The sequence below is a fragment of the Amblyomma mixtum genome, chromosome 9, assembly GCF_055824585.1.
Source record: "Amblyomma mixtum isolate Tamu chromosome 9, ASM5582458v1, whole genome shotgun sequence".
Classification (NCBI taxonomy): domain Eukaryota; kingdom Metazoa; phylum Arthropoda; class Arachnida; order Ixodida; family Ixodidae; genus Amblyomma; species Amblyomma mixtum.
This window is the reverse complement of record NC_143020.1, coordinates 69600841-69622342: the sequence shown is the minus strand read 5'-3', so window position 1 is coordinate 69622342 and position 21502 is coordinate 69600841. Positions and strand designations below refer to the sequence as shown.

At 45.7% G+C, this 21502-nt stretch overlaps 1 protein-coding gene across 1 annotated transcript; it reads left to right on the top strand.

Annotated features, from left to right (window-relative positions):
- The first annotated feature begins 6914 nt into the window (after nucleotides 1-6914).
- On the top strand, nucleotides 6915-12102 carry LOC149329583 (uncharacterized). Its single transcript, XM_089559274.1, has 2 exons — nucleotides 6915-7202; nucleotides 10949-12102. The coding sequence occupies exons 1-2, from the start codon at nucleotides 6915-6917 to the stop codon at nucleotides 12062-12064; spliced, it is 1404 nt and encodes a 467-aa protein (XP_089415400.1). The 3' UTR covers nucleotides 12065-12102.
- Nucleotides 12103-21502: the final 9400 nt, after the last annotated feature.

Here is a 21502-nt window from a genome sequence, read left to right as displayed (position 1 = left end):
TAATCGCATTTAAGAAGCATGCAGAGCACTGCAATTTTACTGTTGAGTGCAGCGAAGAATGCAATAAAATCGCTGAAATAGTCGGGAAGACACTTTGCATCCAGATTTGGTATATTTTCATCCGCGAAGAAAAAATAATGCGCGCATTTCAGTGAAGTCGCTCCTTTTCATTTTTCCTTGTCTTGTACTTGTATTGTGTCCTTGTGGTGAATTCAGAACGAACTACTTTGGAAAATGTTGATAGTGAGGATTAAAGATCCCGAAGCGACACATTGGCTATGAGGGAGGTAGTAGTGGGGTGCTGCGGATTAGCTATATTTTGTTTGTTTTTTTGAGGAAATGAAATGACGCTGTAACTGTCTCACATATTTGGGTGAACACCCGAACCATGCGGTAAGAGAAGGGATAAATTCGGAAGTAAAAGAAGAAAGAAAGAAAACGGGTCCGTGGTGGATGCCACCGGTACAATTTTGATCCCATGGCGGTATTTAACGTGCATTGACGTCAGACAGCACACAAGCGTGTTTCGCTTTTCGCCTCCATCGAAACACGGCCGCCGCGGCCGAATTGAAACGCGGTTTCTGCGGAATAATTCAGTCCACCAGGGTTTTGGCACTAGTACTGAACTTCAGCATTAGTTATCGACTAAAAGAAAAAGCGCTCAATTTAATCAAGTTTATCTGTTTGTCTGCTTGAACCCACGGTCTTTTATATCTTTACTAGGATCACCATAGTTTCCGATTTGGAGCTAAGTATGCGGCTAGACGGATATTTAGAGTATTCTAGAATTTACTTTCTTTGCAGAATTTTTCTTAGTTTTATTCCTACACATTTTATCACTTTTTTGACATTCTGGAGAGCTTGGGAAAGTAGATGTAATTACTACAGTAAGAAAAAATGTATATCTGGAAAATGTCAATACCTGAGAAAATGTACTTTTTCTTAAACTTTCTTATTCATATCAGAATGCGCGACTTTTGTGTGAGCTGATGATTTTTGGAACAAGAAATGTGTTTCAGATAGTTGAGAAAACTTAAGGCAAATGCGGAAAACATTTGATTTCCATAAATTAATTTCTTGCACTATCCTTTGCTTATTATGGCGATGACGGCGAGAAAATGGTTTTGTCTTCGAAAACAAGAAAATTTACCCTCTTGCCAGGATAGACCACCATATCTTTAGCAGAAATCTCAGGTGGTTTAGTGGACAGTCAGAACCACTCGACTTCTTTGTGGAGAGTCGCAGCTATGAACGCAACGTGGCGGCTTGCTCTACAGTCCTGTTCTCACGGGCTCGAGGGTAAAACATCGATTACTAAACGCGTTCAGTTTTTGCTGGCATAGCGTCCAGTACAGAGTGACGAGGTTTTGAGTGGCACCAAAAAAAAAACAGCGAGAACTTCTGCTTCAGCGCCGGCGGGGACCATGGGTGTGAGAGGGACATATCGGGTGAGAGAGGCTAAGGGGTTTGGAATGCATTTCATCATTTTCTTTATTTGGCATAGAACGACTGAATGTGCGCTGACGCTGGTCTTTTTCTCGAATGGCGGCTCCACAGACACTCGCTTCTTGTGTTTAGTTTCAGTGGCGTCCGCCGACGAGGGGAGGAGCCACTTTAGTCTGAGGACGGTGGTCGGTAGACAGCCTGTAGGAAAAATCTAAAGAATACAAATTGAGTACGACTTAACCTTCGGGGTCACGAGTTATCACGTCTTACTAATTATAATGTCAGCGAAGCCAGCGATTGACATTGAGTAAAAGTTTCTTTTCGAGATAAAAAAATCTTTCCGTTACAAAGAGACCTTTCATGTACTTATAAATTAGTTTCTAACAAAGCACACAACGAGGCACCCAAGCGACCGGAAGTGAGGGTAGAAAGAAGCGCTTTAACTTCAAGTTCTAGCTGTTCTATGGGCCGTCCTTACTTTTAAGTTTTTCATGTACCTCTTTTTGTGTTCTTTATCGATACGTAGCAAATTCTTGCGGGAAAGCAGTTTCGTTCTTGTAAACTTATTGCAACGACCTCCAATATAGCACTGTTATGCAATTCCATTCCTACTTGCTGGCGCTCTTTGGCAGACTATGTATTTCATTCTGATTCTGATTTTATTCCCGTTGAATTGCGATATGCTTTGTGGGCATACACGGCAAACCATAGATTTGGGGGTTGTGGGGTTGAAATCGGGGGGATAAATCCGTTCTCCCCGTTTAACCGCGGCTGAGCCAGTTCAAAGCCGCGCGGACCCCACCCCGTGGTCGCGTACGCTACTGAGCGCACGCCGACCACTGCGGGCCGTGCTCTGCGGGAACAAAGGAACGACACACTGGCTGACACAAACAAGGCATTTATTGCTATAGCAACAATAACGCCAGCTAGCAACAAAATACACTGAGGAATCTAGGATGTCCGACTCACCAGCACGGCTACGAGCGAACGTCCGCCCACGGTAGGGCAAAGGGAACTCCGAGGTCGAGCGGAACGGGCTCGGCGGGAGTAAGTTCCGACCGAGGGGCGCCCGTCGACGAAGAGCGAAGCTGCGAGCGAAACGTCTGCTCGCTTCCCCATCCCAGAGAGAAGAGACCCCGTCGCTCCCCGCGAGCGCGCAGCAAAACGCCATCCGTGGCGCTGGTGTCGCTGCGACGCGGGCGCCCTCCCTTGTTAGTTACAGTAACCGAACCGAGAGGAGTGCTTTTCGGGGGGGCAGCTAACAACAGTGGGGTGCGTTGAGGGAAAGCGTACGCAGGGGACGAAGGCGTCCCCACATCCCCCCAACCTTAAATAGACCCACGCGCCTGCAAGTTACATGCTATGGAGGAGTCTCCTGGTCTTCATGCACTTGAGGCAGGTCGTGCAGCGGAGGTCACGCCGACAGAGTGCACGCAGTCTTCCGCGGTATTCCGAAGGCGGCGTGAAGGTCTCCGCTGGACGACTCGCATGGCCCGCGGACTATGTGCCCGCAGGCCCGCGAAGAGGAGGGCCGGTTGACCACTGCAGGCCAAGATTCCGCAGTAGTCGCCAGGGCAACAGCAGCCAGACGTGGCTGCTGTCTGGTCTCGCCACGGCTGCCCCGGATGGATGCGGCGAACAGGATACAGGCCGCTCCGTCGCAGCAGGCGGCAGCGAGACGATGTGCACAGGACAGCAAGCCGCAGTGGCTCCAGATCTGTAAAATTTCCGAAACACACTCCGCATGCCTTTAACGTAGGTCACGGGAGGGGAAACGGTGTACACAAAGGCCTGGTGGCTATATGCTCAACTCGCTAGCAAAACGTGTCGGGCGGCGGTGCAACGCAAAGTTCGAGTGAACAAAGCCCTTTCTTGAGTTGAACGAGAATGCTCGGTTCATGCGAGGTTAAAAAAAAACAGGCGGCCAGCAAAGTGCGCCCCCTCTCAACACCACGGTCCGGTGGTCGTGTCACTTTTGACATGGCGCAGGCAGCTATGAATAGCCTTAGGCCTCACTACCATAGTGGCGGTCGATGACCCCCAACAAAAGAAAGACCCGAAACGGGTTTCGTGCGCGCAGCCGCGAGGAGACATCAGCGTTGTGGGGTGGTCCTCCCCGCTCACTGCACAAAGCAGCTGCTGAGTGATCGGCGCCCACCGTATCGGACGGTGTCGGAACGCCCGGTGCCGAGCTGCAATACCAGCGAGCTCGTAACTGCACCCGTGGCCCCAGGCCACCCGGCTCCCAGAGCCGCGACTCCCAGAGTCGAAAAAGAGACAGCGAGAAAATATATACAGAAAACTCGGACCACCCACGCGGCTTCCGTACTCACTCGCTTCGGGCTCGGCAACTCCGCGGGCGCTAGGCCTCGCGCTCCCTCGATGCGGACCAAGTGGTTCTTGAAGAAACTCCAGGAAGAAAACTTCACAAAAAAAACATGCTGAGCATATCGAAAAGTTCAAACATGCTGCAGCGCAATACACCTCGCACTCAAGAAAGCATGCCGCAGGTCCTAGCGATCAAAATTCACTCTAGGCCTAGCACTTGTCAAGTCCGGACAAAGAGCGTTCCTCGAACCGAACAGACTGTCGTCCAGTGTTCCAAGAGCAGGCCCCACGTTGGGCTGCCAGATGTGGGGTTGAAATCGGGGGGATAAATCCGTTCTCCCCGTTTAACCGCGGCTGAGCCAGTTCAAAGCCGCGCGGACCCCACCCCGTGGTCGCGTACGCTACTGAGCGCACGCCGACCACTGCGGGCCGTGCTCTGCGGGAACAAAGGAACGACACACTGGCTGACACAAACAAGGCATTTATTGCTATAGCAACAATAACGCCAGCTAGCAACAAAATACACTGAGGAATCTAGGATGTCCGACTCACCAGCACGGCTACGAGCGAACGTCCGCCCACGGTAGGGCAAAGGGAACTCCGAGGTCGAGCGGAACGGGCTCGGCGGGAGTAAGTTCCGACCGAGGGGCGCCCGTCGACGAAGAGCGAAGCTGCGAGCGAAACGTCTGCTCGCTTCCCCATCCCAGAGAGAAGAGACCCCGTCGCTCCCCGCGAGCGCGCAGCAAAACGCCATCCGTGGCGCTGGTGTCGCTGCGACGCGGGCGCCCTCCCTTGTTAGTTACAGTAACCGAACCGAGAGGAGTGCTTTTCGGGGGGGCAGCTAACAACAGTGGGGTGCGTTGAGGGAAAGCGTACGCAGGGGACGAAGGCGTCCCCACAGGGTTAAGGTGAAATAGTGGACGACTTGCGTCCAATACTATTTTTTTTTGTAAAAATCGATCATGCCCACCATTCCCGCAAAATTTTTTTGAAAATTGGGAAATTGGAGGATGCTTTTGTGTATTTATTCAAGGTAATGGCCGTTCTTTCGATATGTGAGAAAATATTTCTTTCTTTTATAGCGTTTCCATCGATCGCATCGAAGTGTTAATACTGCCTCAGAAATCCAATGGGGAATGCTTCTGATGATAGAAAAAAGGTTTATATGAAAAAAATTCAAGACTGCCGTAGGGAAATGTGCTGATATATTGATTGTTATAGTGAAATGTTACATTATGCGAAAAAATTGCATCAATAAGGGTTTCCCGTCCTGAAATGCTTTTGTCGAGAATTGCTGGGTATGTGTATTGCTCTTTCTGAATATGCTGATTACTGTCGGCGGCAAAACACGCCACATTTTTTTTCCTAGGACAACTGGTTTCAAAGACGGCCTATCCTTTTCACGCAAACCGATTGGTCTTGTGCCCTCAAGTTTGTTTGTAAGAGTGCAGGTAGTAGCGTTTAGAAGCGGCCATTGCTAGAGCTTAGGCTCAGGGAACCGGGTTACAAAAACTGCCTCCACGTCACTGCTGTTTACTTGCGAAAACGCCAAGCGGTTGTAATTTCTGTATAATATTTAGGACCATTTAAGATAAAAAAGCTCCGTCTTTAGTGGACACAGCCTCGTAGTCATCACCAAGCGGTGATCTGTCCCTACAAGTAAACTTCACATCGCGCTCACGATCTCTTTGAGCGGAATGCAGCTAGCTCCTCTAGAAAATCCACAGCTAGTTGTGAACGCCAATTTCGGCTTGTGAATTGGCTCTTCTCCTGGTTAAGCTACTCAGTCGAGCTCTTCCTTGCTTCGGTAGTTCTTGCAAGGTCGTTATAATTAGTTTTGACAGCAATAGTTGTTAGGTCGCAGATTGTCCTCTCTGTAAACATTTCGCGAAAGTTAGAGGTAATAATTGCCGACAGCCTCCTTAGAAAAGTATGGTTATGTTGTGCAATTTCAAGCAGCACTTTGCCAAATTAGGCGGAAGCATCCTTATGTACCCACGGGTGAAACAACGGGCAGAAGCTTTGCCATGGCTTTCGACTGGCCCTTGTTTCCCAGACCTAGGTCAACCGTAGGCCTTATCACAATTCACCAATAAAGTTTGCTGTCTGTCTTCCCTTGCGTGGTGCTCGTCTTATTCTTGGTGAAATGATCAGGAAATGGCGCTTTGACCCCACCTCGTATAGACGAAAACACTGTCTGTAAATTGGCCGCAGATGCTCTTGCGCCATAAAACCATCATCATCATCATCGTCGTTAAAATAAGCCAAAAAACACCAAGTAAGTCATTACAGTGCCAGGTGTGTGAAAGCTGACGTAGGTCATTTGAAGACTTTGCATGTGCCCACGACATTATAACGTGTCGGTGACAACGTACACAAATTTATCGCCTGAAATATTTTGTTATCCACACTGATAGAATTCTGTTTCGCAGCTTGCACCGCACAAATTTGATTTTGACATCAATTTCACAAGGCACATACTAGATGTGTGCAAATGTTTTATTTTTTTTAAATACCACCGGAATGCCAGAAGGATTTATTGCTCTTAATATTCTGATCTAAGACTCGGTTTTTAAGTCGTGCGTTGGTGGCGAACACTGTAGCAATCCGATCATACCACTACTCTTTCAACATATGTATATTGGGACAGTTCTGAACGGAAAGTTTGTCCTTTCGCTGGCATCGAAATTCCTGCATGGACGAGATGCAAACCGCGAAAATCAAACCCGCGCACCTCGGCGGCAAAGTTGCAACCACGAAATATTACTATTCAGTGTTACAACGCCATGGCCCATCAGCGCCAACTGCAATACACATCGAGCATCTTCATGTTGTAATATGTTGCAAAATTTTATTTCCGAAATTAGTCAGGGAACAGAAATTTGTTACTCGATTGATCCCTTCCGAAAGAAAGCCGCCTCAGTAAAAGGTACGTATAAAGGATGTTGTGGATGCAGCTCGAGAGATAACGAACGCCAATCCGGCGCAGCAGGCGATACGTTCCGCAAGAGGCAGCGGATACCGCTCTGCTAGTTGCCCCAGCGACCGCCTACAAAACAAAATAGATAAGAGCCTGCACGGCGAGGGCGAAAAAATTGCAGTGTTTCAGGCGGCGGGGCAGCGAGCGCACGCGAAGAGTGATGCCTCCTGCCACTACCCAATATACGCTCGTTGGCTTCAGCCCGGACCTCGACTGGAGGCCTCTGAGTTTCGTGAAGACCATTCCGGCGAACAGGGTGTGCAGTGCTTGCGGACTGGTGCGCAAGAGGACCGCGTTGCTGCCCTGCATGCACGTGCTGTGCGACTCGTGCTACGAGCAATGCGCCCAGGAAGAGATGCACATCTGTCCGCTCGATGGCTACGAGTGGCACGACGAAGAAGACGTCGACTGGAGGGACTTTCCTCTAGATGAGTTGCAGAGACGAGAGGTTAGTCACGGAACTTGCGCCCTTCTCTTTATCTTGTACTATCGTTCCCCGTTTCTATTTGGCATGAAAAAAGCATCACAATGTTTGCAAAAGAAGCGGCAGTGCCACACGCGGGACAAGAAATAGGCAGACGGAACCACTCGCTCTGACTGCTTACCTAAAAGTTTCGCTACATTTTTGTACAGCGCAGTATTGCGGTGTGCCATGGTAGCGCATTCTTTCGTCTGTTATTTTCTTCGCCGGTGTGCTCCGCTTTGAATTCCCGAGAGTACTTGCCTTAAGTCCCGATGTCCACGTCAAAATGTATCCATGCAATGAATAGAAACCAGCCCCCGACAGGAGAGTTTGCGGGATCATTCAAACGAGGACACCGCGGAACGATTTATGTGTATCCTAACGTTAACACGGCCCGCACCAAGACACCGTATGGAAATCTTTACCACGCAAAATGTGTTCCGTGATCTTTAATTCGGGATCGTCACTCCAGAAGTTAACCTTTCTTTTTCATTTTCACGCAAAACAATCAAGTTATTTGCCTTATTTGCCAATTTCGCTTTCGTTTTATTCTTTCTGCAAGCTCCGTTTTTCGTTCAGTGCGTTGCTCTTTTCTTTTCTTTGATGTTTGCGGGGAATAAGCGTTGCGGACAAAAAAATACTGCCACATCATGCAGTAAGCGAGCAGCGATAACCACTCGCAGTTGCGTGTGCTTTCGCTGTCCGATGACGACGGCACCAATGGTGACGGGGGTTATGGGTGCATGTGGGAAGAGCCGGGCAGAGGAGACTATTTGAAGCAGCAGCTTTCACCGCTTCGCCTAATCTCGCTGATTTCGCCGCTGTGTGCGGCGATGAGGCGGTGTTGAACTGGCTTTTCCACAGTGCCCGATTCAGTTAAAAATGGCTGGTTAACTTGCATGGCGCTGTGGAAATGGTTGAATGAATGCTGCTCTCATTTGCTGATTATGTTGTACGCTGAATAGATAGGATATACAATAGAAGCCGTACTACAGAGACGCAGAGATAACTCGGGCGTCTCGAAGCTTTGAAAGAAAGGACACGTCATCATCATCATCATCAGCCTGACTAAACCCACTGCAGGGCAAATGGCTCTCCCATGTCTCTCCGATTAACCCTGTCCTTTGCCAGTGACGGCCATAGTATCACCGCCAACTTCTTAATCTAATCCGCCCACCTAACTGTTACGTTTGCCTTCTCTTGGAATCCACTCCGTTACCCTTAAGGTCCCTTAAGGTTATCTTGCCTTCGCATCACATGCCCTACCCAGCCCGTTTCTTCCTCTTGATTTCAACTAGGATATGATTAACCCGCGTTTGTTCCTTCACCCACTCCGCCCTCTTCCGATATCTTAACGTCACGTCACAGGGACAGGCATTTCTGCAATATTTAAGGCACTGTAAGGTATCGACCGAATTTAGCCGAACACGCTCGAAATCTTTCTGGTTCTGCGAGTTTGTGAGTGATCAAAAGTATGTGAAAAAAAAAGTATTTAGCAGTTAAAGGTGATCATTGAGCGTAATATTTTTCCTTACGTCGCGCTAAAAGACAAAAAAAAGCTATGGTTATGAGCCTTCTTATCCGCGAAGGTCCGAGAGGTACCCAAGCAGCGCAGGTAATTGACCCAATATTAGAAATGTATTGAAAAAGGGTTCGGTCCTACAGAGAACCAGACCGAAACCATCCATTTCCAATATTGGGCCGATTGATTATGCTGTTGGGTATAGTTTTATGCTGTGCCTCAATTGACAGCCACAGCCCGCTACTCTGAACGTTTGTAATGCTAGATGAGGTAAAAAAAACCATGGACAACAAGCCCTGTCAGTCAGGTGCGCGGACGACTAGAGGTTAAAAAAGTCCCTATTTCTGCTTTTTCGCGACGAATAGACCCCTCTGTTTCCATCTTTCTGCTGTCGTGGTCCACCGCAATGCAGTACTGTATGCAGTAGAGTGCACCTTTTTCGTAAGAAATAAAAGCGACTGGGTAAGCGTGTTGCCGCTATTGTCGCAAGCACGTTTTTGAATCATATCACAGTTGTCTGTCAAGAGGAACTGCCATTGCAGCTGAATTATTTCTCTGACAGTGGGAGTGGTTTCGGTCCCGATCGAAGGCACATAAACAAAACGGATTAAGCCACGATATTTTTGCCTACGGGTTTACAACACACATCTGTCGCAGGGTTGCTCAAATAGTTTGAATTCATTAATGCTTCAAAAGATGAAAATCTTTTCTTTTCCCTTTTCGTGTATCGTATCCCGTGATCAACACATAATACATTTAGAAGGTATTGAGATTGTCGAAGTTTACTTTTCAGAACCGTACCATACAAACCGTTGTTTTCTACTCGTCATAATGAATTGACGTCTGGTGATCAAGTACGGTTGTAGTATTACATGAAATAAAAGGCAATCAGGCATTCCGTCATGCGGTAGGAATCTCGTCGTTGCGTTTCTCTGACTGATGTTCCAAGAGGCGTAGGCGTTTTCTTAAGCTGTCTTCTTGGTCTACCACCTTTTCAACGCTTTCTACCCGGCTTACCTGGACAGCACGTTATCTCATGATCCTACCTGTGCGACCAAATATACAGCGCGCACATACAAGGCTGGACCCATGATATGAATTGGCGAACACCTAATTTCCTGTATCATGTCTATGCCAGATTTACTAATCCTTCCAAGTCCACCTCAAGAACAATATTCCTCCTCGCGCATATGTACCCACTATTAAACAATTTGCTCAATACGTGCTCTGTGTAGAATGTAGGCTTCAAATTGCATCGGTACTCTCCTGATGTTGAGGTCTGTTTGAGCCTGCATTTCTATCCAGGTTAAGCGGCGGGCTCACACAGAAGAATAGGCTTTATCTTCGCAATAAGCTTTGTTTCTTACCTATAACTTTTTTGTTTCCTGCCGAGAGCAGGCGGACCACATGGATATCCTGTACTAGGATTTACGCTGCTGTGTATGCACGGTGCGCAATGTGTCATCATCAAACTAGTCTGGGCTTATAGATACGTGGGTGATATTGTTACGCAGGTCGATGTTCTATTGTAATTCAGGTCTCTCTGTGGACAGACGGACAAAATTACCGCAGTTTAATCGTTGCTGCCCATTGCATTGGAGTACTGCAGGAAATGCAGCGAGGCATTTGCATGTGCAGTAAGGCACATTTTCGTGGCGCTAGTTCTCCGAGGGCTCCCATGGAGGCGAGTGTATTATTGGAGGAAATCGTCCTAGTCCAAAATTATTTTCTCTTCTTATTCGAAGCTCACAAAGATATCGAAAAAACCAAGCCTTCTCTGAACGCTGCCATATATGCAGTATGCGCGCAAATAGAAATAGATGGTGTCTACTGTTGTTCGCTACTGCTATTTACTGCTATGTACGTCAGTCGCCAGGCAGAAGGAGCTAAATCAGGGCGCATAGGGAGGACTAAAATTGTGATATAGGGGACAGGAGTGTGTAAATACAACACTATAATTTAGTTCATACATGACACTACTAGGAGTCGGATTGAGTGGACGCGTAGAAGGGAAAAGCGCAACCATGCCTTTGAACTTCATGTGTGGCAGCTATAAAGTTGCAGATTTTGAAGAGGAAAACTTAGACCCTACTGCCCTTGCGCTCAACCAAGCGCTGACGTGAAATCGCGAGGGGAATTAACAAAAATAAAAGGCGATCGTTGGAGAGGTAATAGTCATTTGAATGAATATACTATTTTTGCTTTGCAGGTCAAGTGCTGGAATGCCGAAAGTGGCTGCCAGCATGTGATGGCTGCTTCCATGGTCGCCCACCATTTCCAGCGGGAATGTGTGCACCATTCTACTCGCTGCCCGAAGTGTTCAAACAGCGTCCTCTGCAGCGAAGTGTGCGCCCACCTCAGGTCGGGAACTTGCGGCTCGATGACTAACGCCTCGTTGGAAACCCAAAGCAACTGCGACTCCAAGGATGGAAATGCGTCTATTGCTACTTTAAGCCAAGCATTTCAGAAGCAAGGGGATGAAATCAAGGGCTGTCTTGAAAGAATCACTGTTGATAATAGCGCACATGGTGACAGGTTGAACGAAATTTCTCTTGATATCAACACATTCAAAGAAGCTGTAAGGCAAGAACTGAGATCTGCAGTTCAAAATCCTCAAAACTTGAATGAAACCTTGCGTGAAATCTTAGCTTCAAACGCGGAAATCAAAGAATGTTTGACCACACGCAGCGACGCCATAAACAATCTTTCCGCAGGGATGGACCGATTGGAAAAAGTACTGACAGATCAGTTGGGTAATATGACAACGGAAACTGCAGGAAGCATTTCCCAAATCACAGCTGCCCTGGAACAAGCCAGAACAGAAGGGAGGGAGAGTGGTCAGAAGACGTTGGAGCGCATCACAAAAGTGCATACACTTGCTCAGCTGGAAGCAACGCGGTGCGAGTTTTTTGTACAGGGTGTGAAATCCCTCGTAGAGAAAGCGCTGAAGGAAGGCACTGCTTGGTATTACAACGAGAGGGTGTACTTGCGTGGTTACTGCATATCACCCGGCCTATATTTCAACAAAACAGGCGACTCGGTCACTATGCATATTTTATTAAAGCTGCACAAAGGCGACCTGGACGACATTGTTCTGTGGCCATTCGAGAAAAGAATCAAGCTGAGCGTCGTACACCCGCAGGGAGGCGCCGAACGTGAGGCTGAGGTTAAAACAATACGTTCTTGGAAGAACTACGAAAAGCCCGAATCTTCGAGCAATTTTGGCGTTTATCTCCTAAAGACGTCGTTCGTCCTAGCGGACCTCCTGAATGACGGCTTTGTTGAAGACGACAAACTTCGAGTCAAGTGGGAGCTCCTGCCTTGAGTTTCTCTTCCAACGACACAGGGACAAGGAACTGGCGCATGTACATGGCAGGAATAAACTTTTTTTATCTTCATATTAAAATCAGATTTGAAAAAAGCTTCGTGGCCTCTGCAATATTTAGCATTTTGTTTCAAAATAAATTTGCAGTTTAAATGCCAGTTATTTAGGTTTGTATTCGACGTCATTGGTGTTTCGTACTTCATAATACTGCCTTTAAGCGTCTTATAATCTACGTTGTGATTCGCTAAATTTAAGATCTACTATTCTGCTCTTGCTGTCTAACTGATTGATTATGGTTTGCCCCTCATCTCCTGAATTACTTATCAATGTAACGTCATTAGCAAATCGCTCATCGCTAAAGTATTCTCCTTTATCTCTGATCCCCAGCTGTTCTTAATCTAAGCCTCGGAATCTCCTGTAAACAGGCGGTGAACAGCACTGGAGAGATCACATGCCAGGGCCTGACACCCTCCCTTATTGGAATTTTATTGCTGACTTCCTATAGGAGTACGGTAGCTCTGCAGTCGCTATAGCTACCTTTCAGTCTTTTCACATAAGGCTCTTCTACATCCTGATACCGTGATGACCGCTTGACTTCTGAGGTTTTCACTGAATCAAGTGCTTTCTCGTAATCAATGGAGGCTATATTTAGGGGTTGGTTATATTCTGTGCATTTCTCTATGATCTGATTGATGGTGTGAATATCGTCTGTTGTCAAGTATCCTTTACGAAAGCCTGCCTGATTATTTGATTGATGAGGGTTCAAGGTTGTCCTGATTCTATTTGCGATTACCTTAGTATATACCTTGCAGGCAACTGACACTAAGCTGATCGGTCTATGGATTTTCAAGTCCTAAACGTCAACTTCGGTATGAATTACGATAATGTTAGCGCTCCGCCAAGCTTCTGGTACTCTCAAGAAGAAGTGGGCTTGGGCAGGGCATGTAATGTGAAGGCAAGATAACCGCTGGTCCTTAAGGGTAACTGAGTGGATTCGAAGAGAAAGCAAACGTAGCAGGGGACGGCAGAAAATTAGGTGGGCGGGTGAGATTAAGAAATTTGCGGGAATATGGTGGCCGCGGCTGGCGCAAGACAGGGTTAATTGGAGAGACATGGGGGGAGAGGCCTGCGCCCTGCAGTGGGCGTAGTCAGGCTGATGATGATGATGATGACACAGAGAGGGTAGTTTTTCTAGCAGAATATCCGCTTCGCCCTTCAACAGATGTGCGGTTATCTGATTCTCACCATCTGCTCTCCCCTTTTGCATTGCCCCTAAGGCTTTCTTTACTTCCTCCTTCGTTACTGGCGGGATGTCCCATTGCTGTGCTCTACTGTCTTTACTATTACGTTTCTGATTACATTAGGTACTGTATAGATTCGTGTAATACCATTCGGCTGCTTCAACTATCTTATCCATATTGCTAATGACATTGCCCTCTTTGTCTCTTAGTCACATACGTATGGTTATTACCCATGCCTAGTTTTCTCTTCGCTGCTTTTACACTGGGGTCCCGTACTAGGAACTCCTCCTAGTGTTTGTGACGGGAAGGGCACTAAGCCTGACCCCAGAGCAACCGCCATGTAAGTCCCTTTTTTCAGAGGAAATAAACGTTTTTACCACCACCGCCAGATTAAACTTGCTTATGTTGACTGCCTCGCGCTTGTTTATTAACTTTTATAGCTCTGCTAGTTCTATTCTCTCGGTAGGGTTAGACGCTTTCATTCTTTGTCATTTAAGATTTTTCGTCTCCGGAGATAGGTATCTTGACAAAATACGCTTAAGAGTCGTAACAGTTAATACGTTTCCAATATATTGTTTTTAGTGTCGTCGATGTTTTTTTTTTCTTGAGAAAGCAAGCGTAGCGGGGAGCGCTAGGAACAGAGGTCGGCTGATAAAATTGGGAAGAATTTGACTTAATAAGAGGCCGCAGATGGCCCACGGGAGGGCTGATTGGAAGGATATCGGAGATACGTTGATCGTGTAGTGGACGTAATAGTGTGATGATGATGAATGGATATAGATAATTTCGCGAATCAGAAGATTCACATTTTTGTGAGCTGTCAACGAGCAACATAATCGCGAGATTTAGAAACTAATAATTGGACAGTGTAATCGCATTTAAGAAGCATGCAGAGCACTGCAATTTTACTGTTGAGTGCAGCGAAGAATGCAATAAAATCGCTGAAATAGTCGGGAAGACACTTTGCATCCAGATTTGGTATATTTTCATCCGCGAAGAAAAAATAATGCGCGCATTTCAGTGAAGTCGCTCCTTTTCATTTTTCCTTGTCTTGTACTTGTATTGTGTCCTTGTGGTGAATTCAGAACGAACTACTTTTGAAAATGTTGATAGTGAGGATTAAAGATCCCGAAGCGCCACATTGGATATGAGGGAGGTCGTAGTGGGGTGCTGAGGATTAGCTACATTTATTATTTTTTTTTTTGAGGAAATGAAATGACGCTGTAACTGTCTCACATTTGGGTGAACACCCGAACCATGCGGTAAGAGAAGGGATAAATTCGGAAGTAAAGGAAGAAAGAAAGAAAACGGGTCCGTGGTGGATGCCACCGGTACAATTTTGATCCCATGGCGGTATTTAACGTGCATTGACGTCAGACAGCACACAAGCGCGTTTCGCTTTTCGCCGCCATCGAAACGCGGCCGCCGCGGCCGAATTGAAACGCGGTTTCTGCGGAATAATTCAGCCCACCAGGGTTTTGGCACTAGTACTGAACTTCAGCATTAGTTATCGACTAAAATAAAAAGCGCTCAATTTAATCAAGTTTATCTGTTTGTCTGCTTGAACCCACGGTCTTTTATATCTTTACTAGGATCACTATAGTTTCCGATTTGGAGCTAAGTATGCGGCTAGACGGATATTTAGAGTATTCTAGAATTTACTTTCTTTGCAGAATTTTTCTTAGTTTTATTCCTACACATTTTATCACTTTTTTGACATTCTGGAGAGCTTGGGAAAGTAGATGTAATTACTACAGTAAGAAAAAATGTATATCTGGAAAATGTCAATACCTGAGAAAATGTACTTTTTCTTAAACTTTCTTATTCATATCAGAATGCGCGACTTTTGTGTGAGCTGATGATCTTCGGAACAAGAAATGTGTTTCAGATAGTTGAGAAAACTTAAGGCAAATTCGGAAAACATTTGATTTCCATAAATTAATTTCTTGCACTATCCTTTCCTTATTATGGCGATGACGGCGAGAAAATGGTTTTGTCTTCGAAAACAAGAAAATTAACCCTCTTGCCAGGATAGACCACCATATCCTTAACAGAAACCTCAGGTGGTTTCTGCGACTGGGTAAGCGTGTTGCCGCTATTGTCGCAAGCACTTTTTGAATCATATCACAGTTGTCTGTCAAGAGGAACTGCCATTGCAGCTGAATTATTTCTCTAACAGTGGGAATGGTTTCTGTCCCGATCGAAGGCACATAAACAAAACGGATTAAGCCACGATATTTTTGCCTACGGGTTTACAACACACATCTGTCGCAGGGTTGCTCAAATAGTTTGAATTCATTAATGCTTCAAAAGATGAAAATCTTTTCTTTTCCCTTTTCGTGTATCGTATCCCGTGATCAACACATAATACATTTAGAAGGTAATGAGATTGTCGAAGTTTACTTTTCAGAACCCTACCATACAAACCGTTGTTTTCTACTCGTCATAATGAATTGACGTCTGGTGATCAAGTACGGTTGTAGTATTACATGAAATAAAAGGCAATCAGGCATTCCGTCATGCGGTAGGAATCTCGTCGTTCCGTTTCTCTGACTGCTGTTCCAAGAGGCGTAGGCGTTTTCTTAAGCTGTCTTCTTGGTCTACCACCTTTTCAACGCTTTCTACCCGGCTTACCTGGACAGCACGGTATCTCATGATCCTACCTGTGCGACCATATATACAGCGCGCACATACAAGGCTGGACCCATGATATGAATTGGCGAACACCTAATTTCCTGTATCATGTCTATGCCAGATTTACTAATCCTTCCAAGTCCACCTCAAGAACAATATTCCTCCTCGCGCATATGTACCCACTATTAAACAATTTGCTCAATACGTGCTCTGTGTAGAATGTAGGCTTCAAATTGCATCGGTACTCTCCTGATGTTGAGGTCTGTTTGAGCCTGCATTTCTATCCAGGTTAAGCGGCGGGCTCACACAGAAGAATAGGCTTTATCTTCGCAATAAGCTTTGTTTCTTACCTATAACTTTTTTGTTTCCTGCCGAGAGCAGGCGGACCACATGGATATCCTGTACTAGGATTTACGCTGCTGTGTATGCACGGTGTGCAATGTGTCATCATCAAACTAGTCTGGGCTTATAGATACGTGGGTGATATTGTTACGCAGGTCGATGTTCTATTGTAATTCAGGTCTCTCTGTGGACAGACGGACAAAATTACCGCAGTTTAATCGTTGCTGCCCATTGCATTGGAGTACTGCAGGAAATGCAGCGAGGCATTTGCATGTGCAGTAAGGTACATTTTCATGGCGCTAGTTCTCCGAGGGCTCCCATGGAGGCGAGTGTATTATTGGAGGAAATCATCCTAGTCCAAAATTCTTTTCTCTTCTTATTCGAAGCTCACAAAGATATCGAAAAAACCAAGCCTTCTCTGAACGCTGCCATATATGCAGTATGCGCGCAAATAGAAATAGATGGTGTCTACTGTTGTTCGCTACTGCTATTTACTGCTATGTACGTCAGTCACCAGGCAGAAGGAGCTAAATCAGGGCGCATAGGGAGGACTAAAATTGTGATATAGGGGACAGGAGTGTGTAAATATAACACTATAATTTAGTTCATACATGACACTACTAGGAGTCGGATTGAGTGGACGCGTAGAAGGGAAAAGCGCAACCATGCCTTTGAACTTCATGTGTGGCAGCTATAAAGTTGCAGATTTTGAAGAGGAAAACTTAAAGACCCTACTGCCCTTGCGCTCAACCAAGCGCTGACGTGAAATCGCGAGGGGAATTAACAAAAATAAAAGGCGATCGTTGGAGAGGTAATAGTCATTTGAATGAATATACTACTTTTGCTTTGCAGGTCAAGTGCTGGAATGCAGAACAAGGTTGCCAGCATGTGACAACTGCTTCCATGATCGCCCACCATTTCCAGCGGGAATGTGTGCACCATTCTACTCGCTGCCCGAAGTGTTCAAACAGCGTCCTCTGCAGCGAAGTGTGCGCCCACCTCAGGTCGGGAACTTGCGGCTCGATGACTAACGCCTCGTTGGAAACCCAAAGCAACTGCGACTCCAAGGATGGAAATGCGTCTATTGCTGCTTTAAGCCAAGCATTTCAGAAGCAGGCGGATGAAATCAAGGGCTGTCTTGAAAGAATCACTGTTGATAATAGCCCACATGGTGACCACACGCAGCGACGCCATAAACAATCTTTCCGCAGGGATGGACCGATTGGAAAAAGTACTGACAGATCAGTTGGGTAATATGACAACGGAAACTGCAGGAAGCATTTCCCAAATCACAGCTGCCCTGGAACAAGCCAAAACAGAAGGGAGGGAGAGTGGTCAGAAGACGTTGGAGCGCATCACAAAAGTGCATACACTTGCTCAGATGGAAGCAACACGGTGCGAGTTTTTTGTACAGGGTGTGAAATCCCTCGTAGAGAAAGCGCTGAAGGAAGGCACTGCTTGGTATTACAACGAGAGGGTGTACTTGCGTGGTTACTGCATATCACCCGGCCTATATTTCAACAAAACAGGCGACTCGGTCACTATGCATATTTTATTGAAGCTGCACAAAGGCGACCTGGACGACATTGTTCTGTGGCCATTCGAGAAAAGAATCAAGCTGAGCGTCGTACACCCGCAGGGAGGCGCCGAACGTGAGGCTGAGGTTAAAACAATACGTTCTTGGAAGAACTACGAAAAGCCCGAATCTTCGAGCAATTTTGGCGTTTATCTCCTGAAGACGTCGTTCGTCCTAGCGGACCTCCTGAATGACGGCTTTGTTGAAGACGACAAGCTTCGAGTCAAGTGGGAGCTCCTGCCTTGAGTTTCTCTTCCAACGGCACAGAGAGAAGGAACTGGCGCATGTACATGGCAGGAATAAACTTTTTTTATCTTCATATTAAAATCAGATTTGAAAAAAGCTTCGTGGCCTCTGCAATATTTAGCATTTTGTTTCAAAATAAATTTGCAGTTTAAATGCCAGTTATTTAGGTTTGTATTCGACGTCATTGGTGTTTCGTACTTCATAATACTGCCTTTAAGCGTCTTATAATCTACGTTGTGATTCACTAAATTTAAGATCTACTATTCTGCTCTGCCTGTCTAACTGATTGATTATGGTTTGCCCCTCATCTCCTGAATTACTTATCAATGTAACGTCATTAGCAAATCGCTCATCGCTAAAGTATTCTCCTTTATCTCTGATCCCCAGCTGTTCTTAATCTAAGCCTCGGAATCTCCTGTAAACAGGCGGTGAACAGCACTGGAGAGATCACATGCCAGGGCCTGACACCCTCCCTTATTGGAATTTTATTGCTGACTTCCTATAGGAGTACGGTAGCTCTGCAGTCGCTATAGCTACCTTTCAGTCTTTTAACATAAGGCTCTTCTACATCCTGATACCGTGATGACAGCTTGACTTCTGAGGTTTTCACTGAATCAAGTGCTTTCTCGCAATCAATGGAGGCTATATTTAGGGGTTGGTTATATTCTGTGCATTTCTCTATGATCTGATTGATGGTGTGAATATCGTCTGTTGTCAAGTATCCTTTACGAAAGCCTGCCTGATTATTTGATTGATGAGGGTTCAAGGTTGTCCTGATTCTATTTGCGATTACCTTAGTATATACCTTGCAGGCAACTGACACTAAGCTGATCGGTCTATGGATTTTCAAGTCCTAAACGTCAACTTCGTTATGAATTACGATAATTTTAGCGCTCCGCCAAGCTTCTGGTACTCTCAAGAAGAAGAAGTGGGCTTGGGCAGGGCATGTAATGTGAAGGCAAGATAACCGCTGGTCCTTAAGGGTAACTGAGTGGATTCCAAGAGAAAGCAAACGTAGCAGGGGACGGCGAAAAATTAGGTGGGCGGGTGAGATTAAGAAATTTGCGGGAATATGGTGGCCGCGGCTGGCGCAAGACAGGGTTAATTGGAGAGACATGGGGGGAGAGGCCTGCGCCCTGCAGTGGGCGTAGTCAGGCTGATGATGATGATGATGATACAGAGAGGGTAGTTTTTCTAGCAGAATATCCGCTTCGCCCTTCAACAGATGTGCGGTTATCTGATTCTCACCACCTGCTCTCCCCTTTTGCATTGCTCCTAAGGCTTTCTTTACTTCCTCCTTCGTTACTGGCGGGATGTACCATTGCTGTGCTCTACTGTCTTTACTATTAACGTTCTGATTACATTAGGTACTGTATAGATTCGTGTAATACCATTCGGCTGCTTCAACTATCTTATCCATATTGCTAATGACATTGCCCTCTTTGTCTCTTAGTCACATACGTATGGTTATTACCCATGCCTAGTTTTCTCTTCGCTGCTTTTACACTGGGGTCCCGTACTAGGAACTCCTCCTAGTGTTTGTGACGGGAAGGGCACTAAGCCTGACCCCAGAGCAACCGCCATGTAAGTCCCTTTTTTCAGAGGAAATAAACGTTTTTACCACCACCGCCAGATTAAACTTACTTATGTTGGCTGCCTAGCGCTTGTTTATTAACTTTTATAGCTCTGCTAGTTCTGTTCTCTCGGTAGGGTTAGACGCTTTCATTCTTTGTCATTTAAGATTTTTCGTCTCCGGAGATAGGTATCTTGACAAAATACGCTTAAGAGTCGTAATAGTTAATACGTTTCCAATATATTGTTTTTAGTGTCGTCGATGCTTTTTTTTCTTGAGAAAGCAAGCGTAGCGGGGAGCGCTAGGAACAGAGGTCGGCTGATCAAATTGGGAAGAATTTGACTTAATAACAGGGCTGCAGATGGCCCACGGGAGGGCTGATTGGAAGGATATCGGAGATACGTTGATCGTGTAGTGGACGTAATAGTGTGATGATGATGAATGGATATAGATAATTTCGCGAATCAGAAGATTCACATTTTTGTGAGCTGTCAACGAGCAACATAATCGCGAGATTTAGAAACTAATAATTGGACAGTGTAATCGCATTTAAGAAGCATGCAGAGCACTGCAATTTTACTGTTGAGTGCAGCGAAGAATGCAATAAAATCGCTGAAATAGTCGGGAAGACACTTTGCATCCAGATTTGGTATATTTTCATCCGCGAAGAAAAAATAATGCGCGCATTTCAGTGAAGTCGCTCCTTTTCATTTTTCCTTGTCTTGTACTTGTATTGTGTCCTTGTGGTGAATTCAGAACGAACTACTTTGGAAAATGTTGATAGTGAGGATTAAAGATCCCGAAGCGACAGATTGGCTATGAGGGAGGTAGTAGTGGGGTGCAGCGGATTAGCTATATTTTGTTTGTTTTTTTGAGGAAATGAAATGACGCTGTAACTGTCTCACATATTTGGGTGAACACCCGAACCATGTGGTAAGAGAAGGGATAAATTCGGAAGTAAAAGAAGAAAGAAAGAAAACGGGTCCGTGGTGGATGTCACCGGTATAATTTCGACCCCATGGGGGCATTTAACGTGCATTGACGTCGGACAGCACACAAGCGCGTTTCGCTTTTCGCCGCCATCGAAACGCGGCCGCCGCGGCCGAATTGAAACGCGGTTTCTGCGGAATAATTCAGCCCACCAGGGTTTGGGCACTAGTACTCAACTTCAGCTTTACTTATCGACTAAAACTTAAAGCGCTCAATTTAATCAAGTTTAACTACTTGCCTGCTCGAACCCACGGTCTTTTATGTCTTTACTAGGATCACTGCAGTTTTCGGTTTGCAGCTAGGTATGCGGCTAAACGTATATTTAGAGTATTTTAGATTTTACTTTTTTTAAAGAATTTTTCTGCGTTTTAGTCCTAAAAATTTTCTCCCTTTCTTCACATGCTGGGGAGCTTGGGAAAGTCGATGTAATTACTACAGCAAGAAAAAAAATGCATATCTGGAAAATGTCAAAACCTGAGAAAATGTACTTTTTTTTTAAATTTCTTATTCATATCTGAATGCGCGACTTTTGTGTGAGCTGATGATCTTTGGAACAAGAAATGTGTTTCAGATAGCTGAGCAAACTTAAGGCAAATGCGGAAAACATTTGATTTCCATAAATTAATTTCTTGCACTATCCTTTGCTTATTATGCGATGACGACGAGAAAATAGTTTTGTCTTCGAAAACAAGAAAATTTACCCTCTTGCCAGGATAGACCACCATATCTTGAGCAGAAATCTCAGGTGGTTTAGTGGACAGACAGAACCACTCGACTTCTTTGTGGAGAGTCGCAGCTATGAACGCAACGTGGCGGCTTGCTCTACAGTCCTGTTC

Bases quoted from the DNA above. Each gene is read 5' to 3' on its own strand.
- LOC149329583 (XM_089559274.1), top strand. From the start codon at position 6,915: ATGCCTCCTGCCACTACCCAATATACGCTCGTTGGCTTCAGCCCGGAC. The intron at 7,203-10,948 runs GTTAGTCACGGA...TTTGCTTTGCAG, and splicing joins ATGAGTTGCAGAGACGAGAG to GTCAAGTGCTGGAATGCCGA.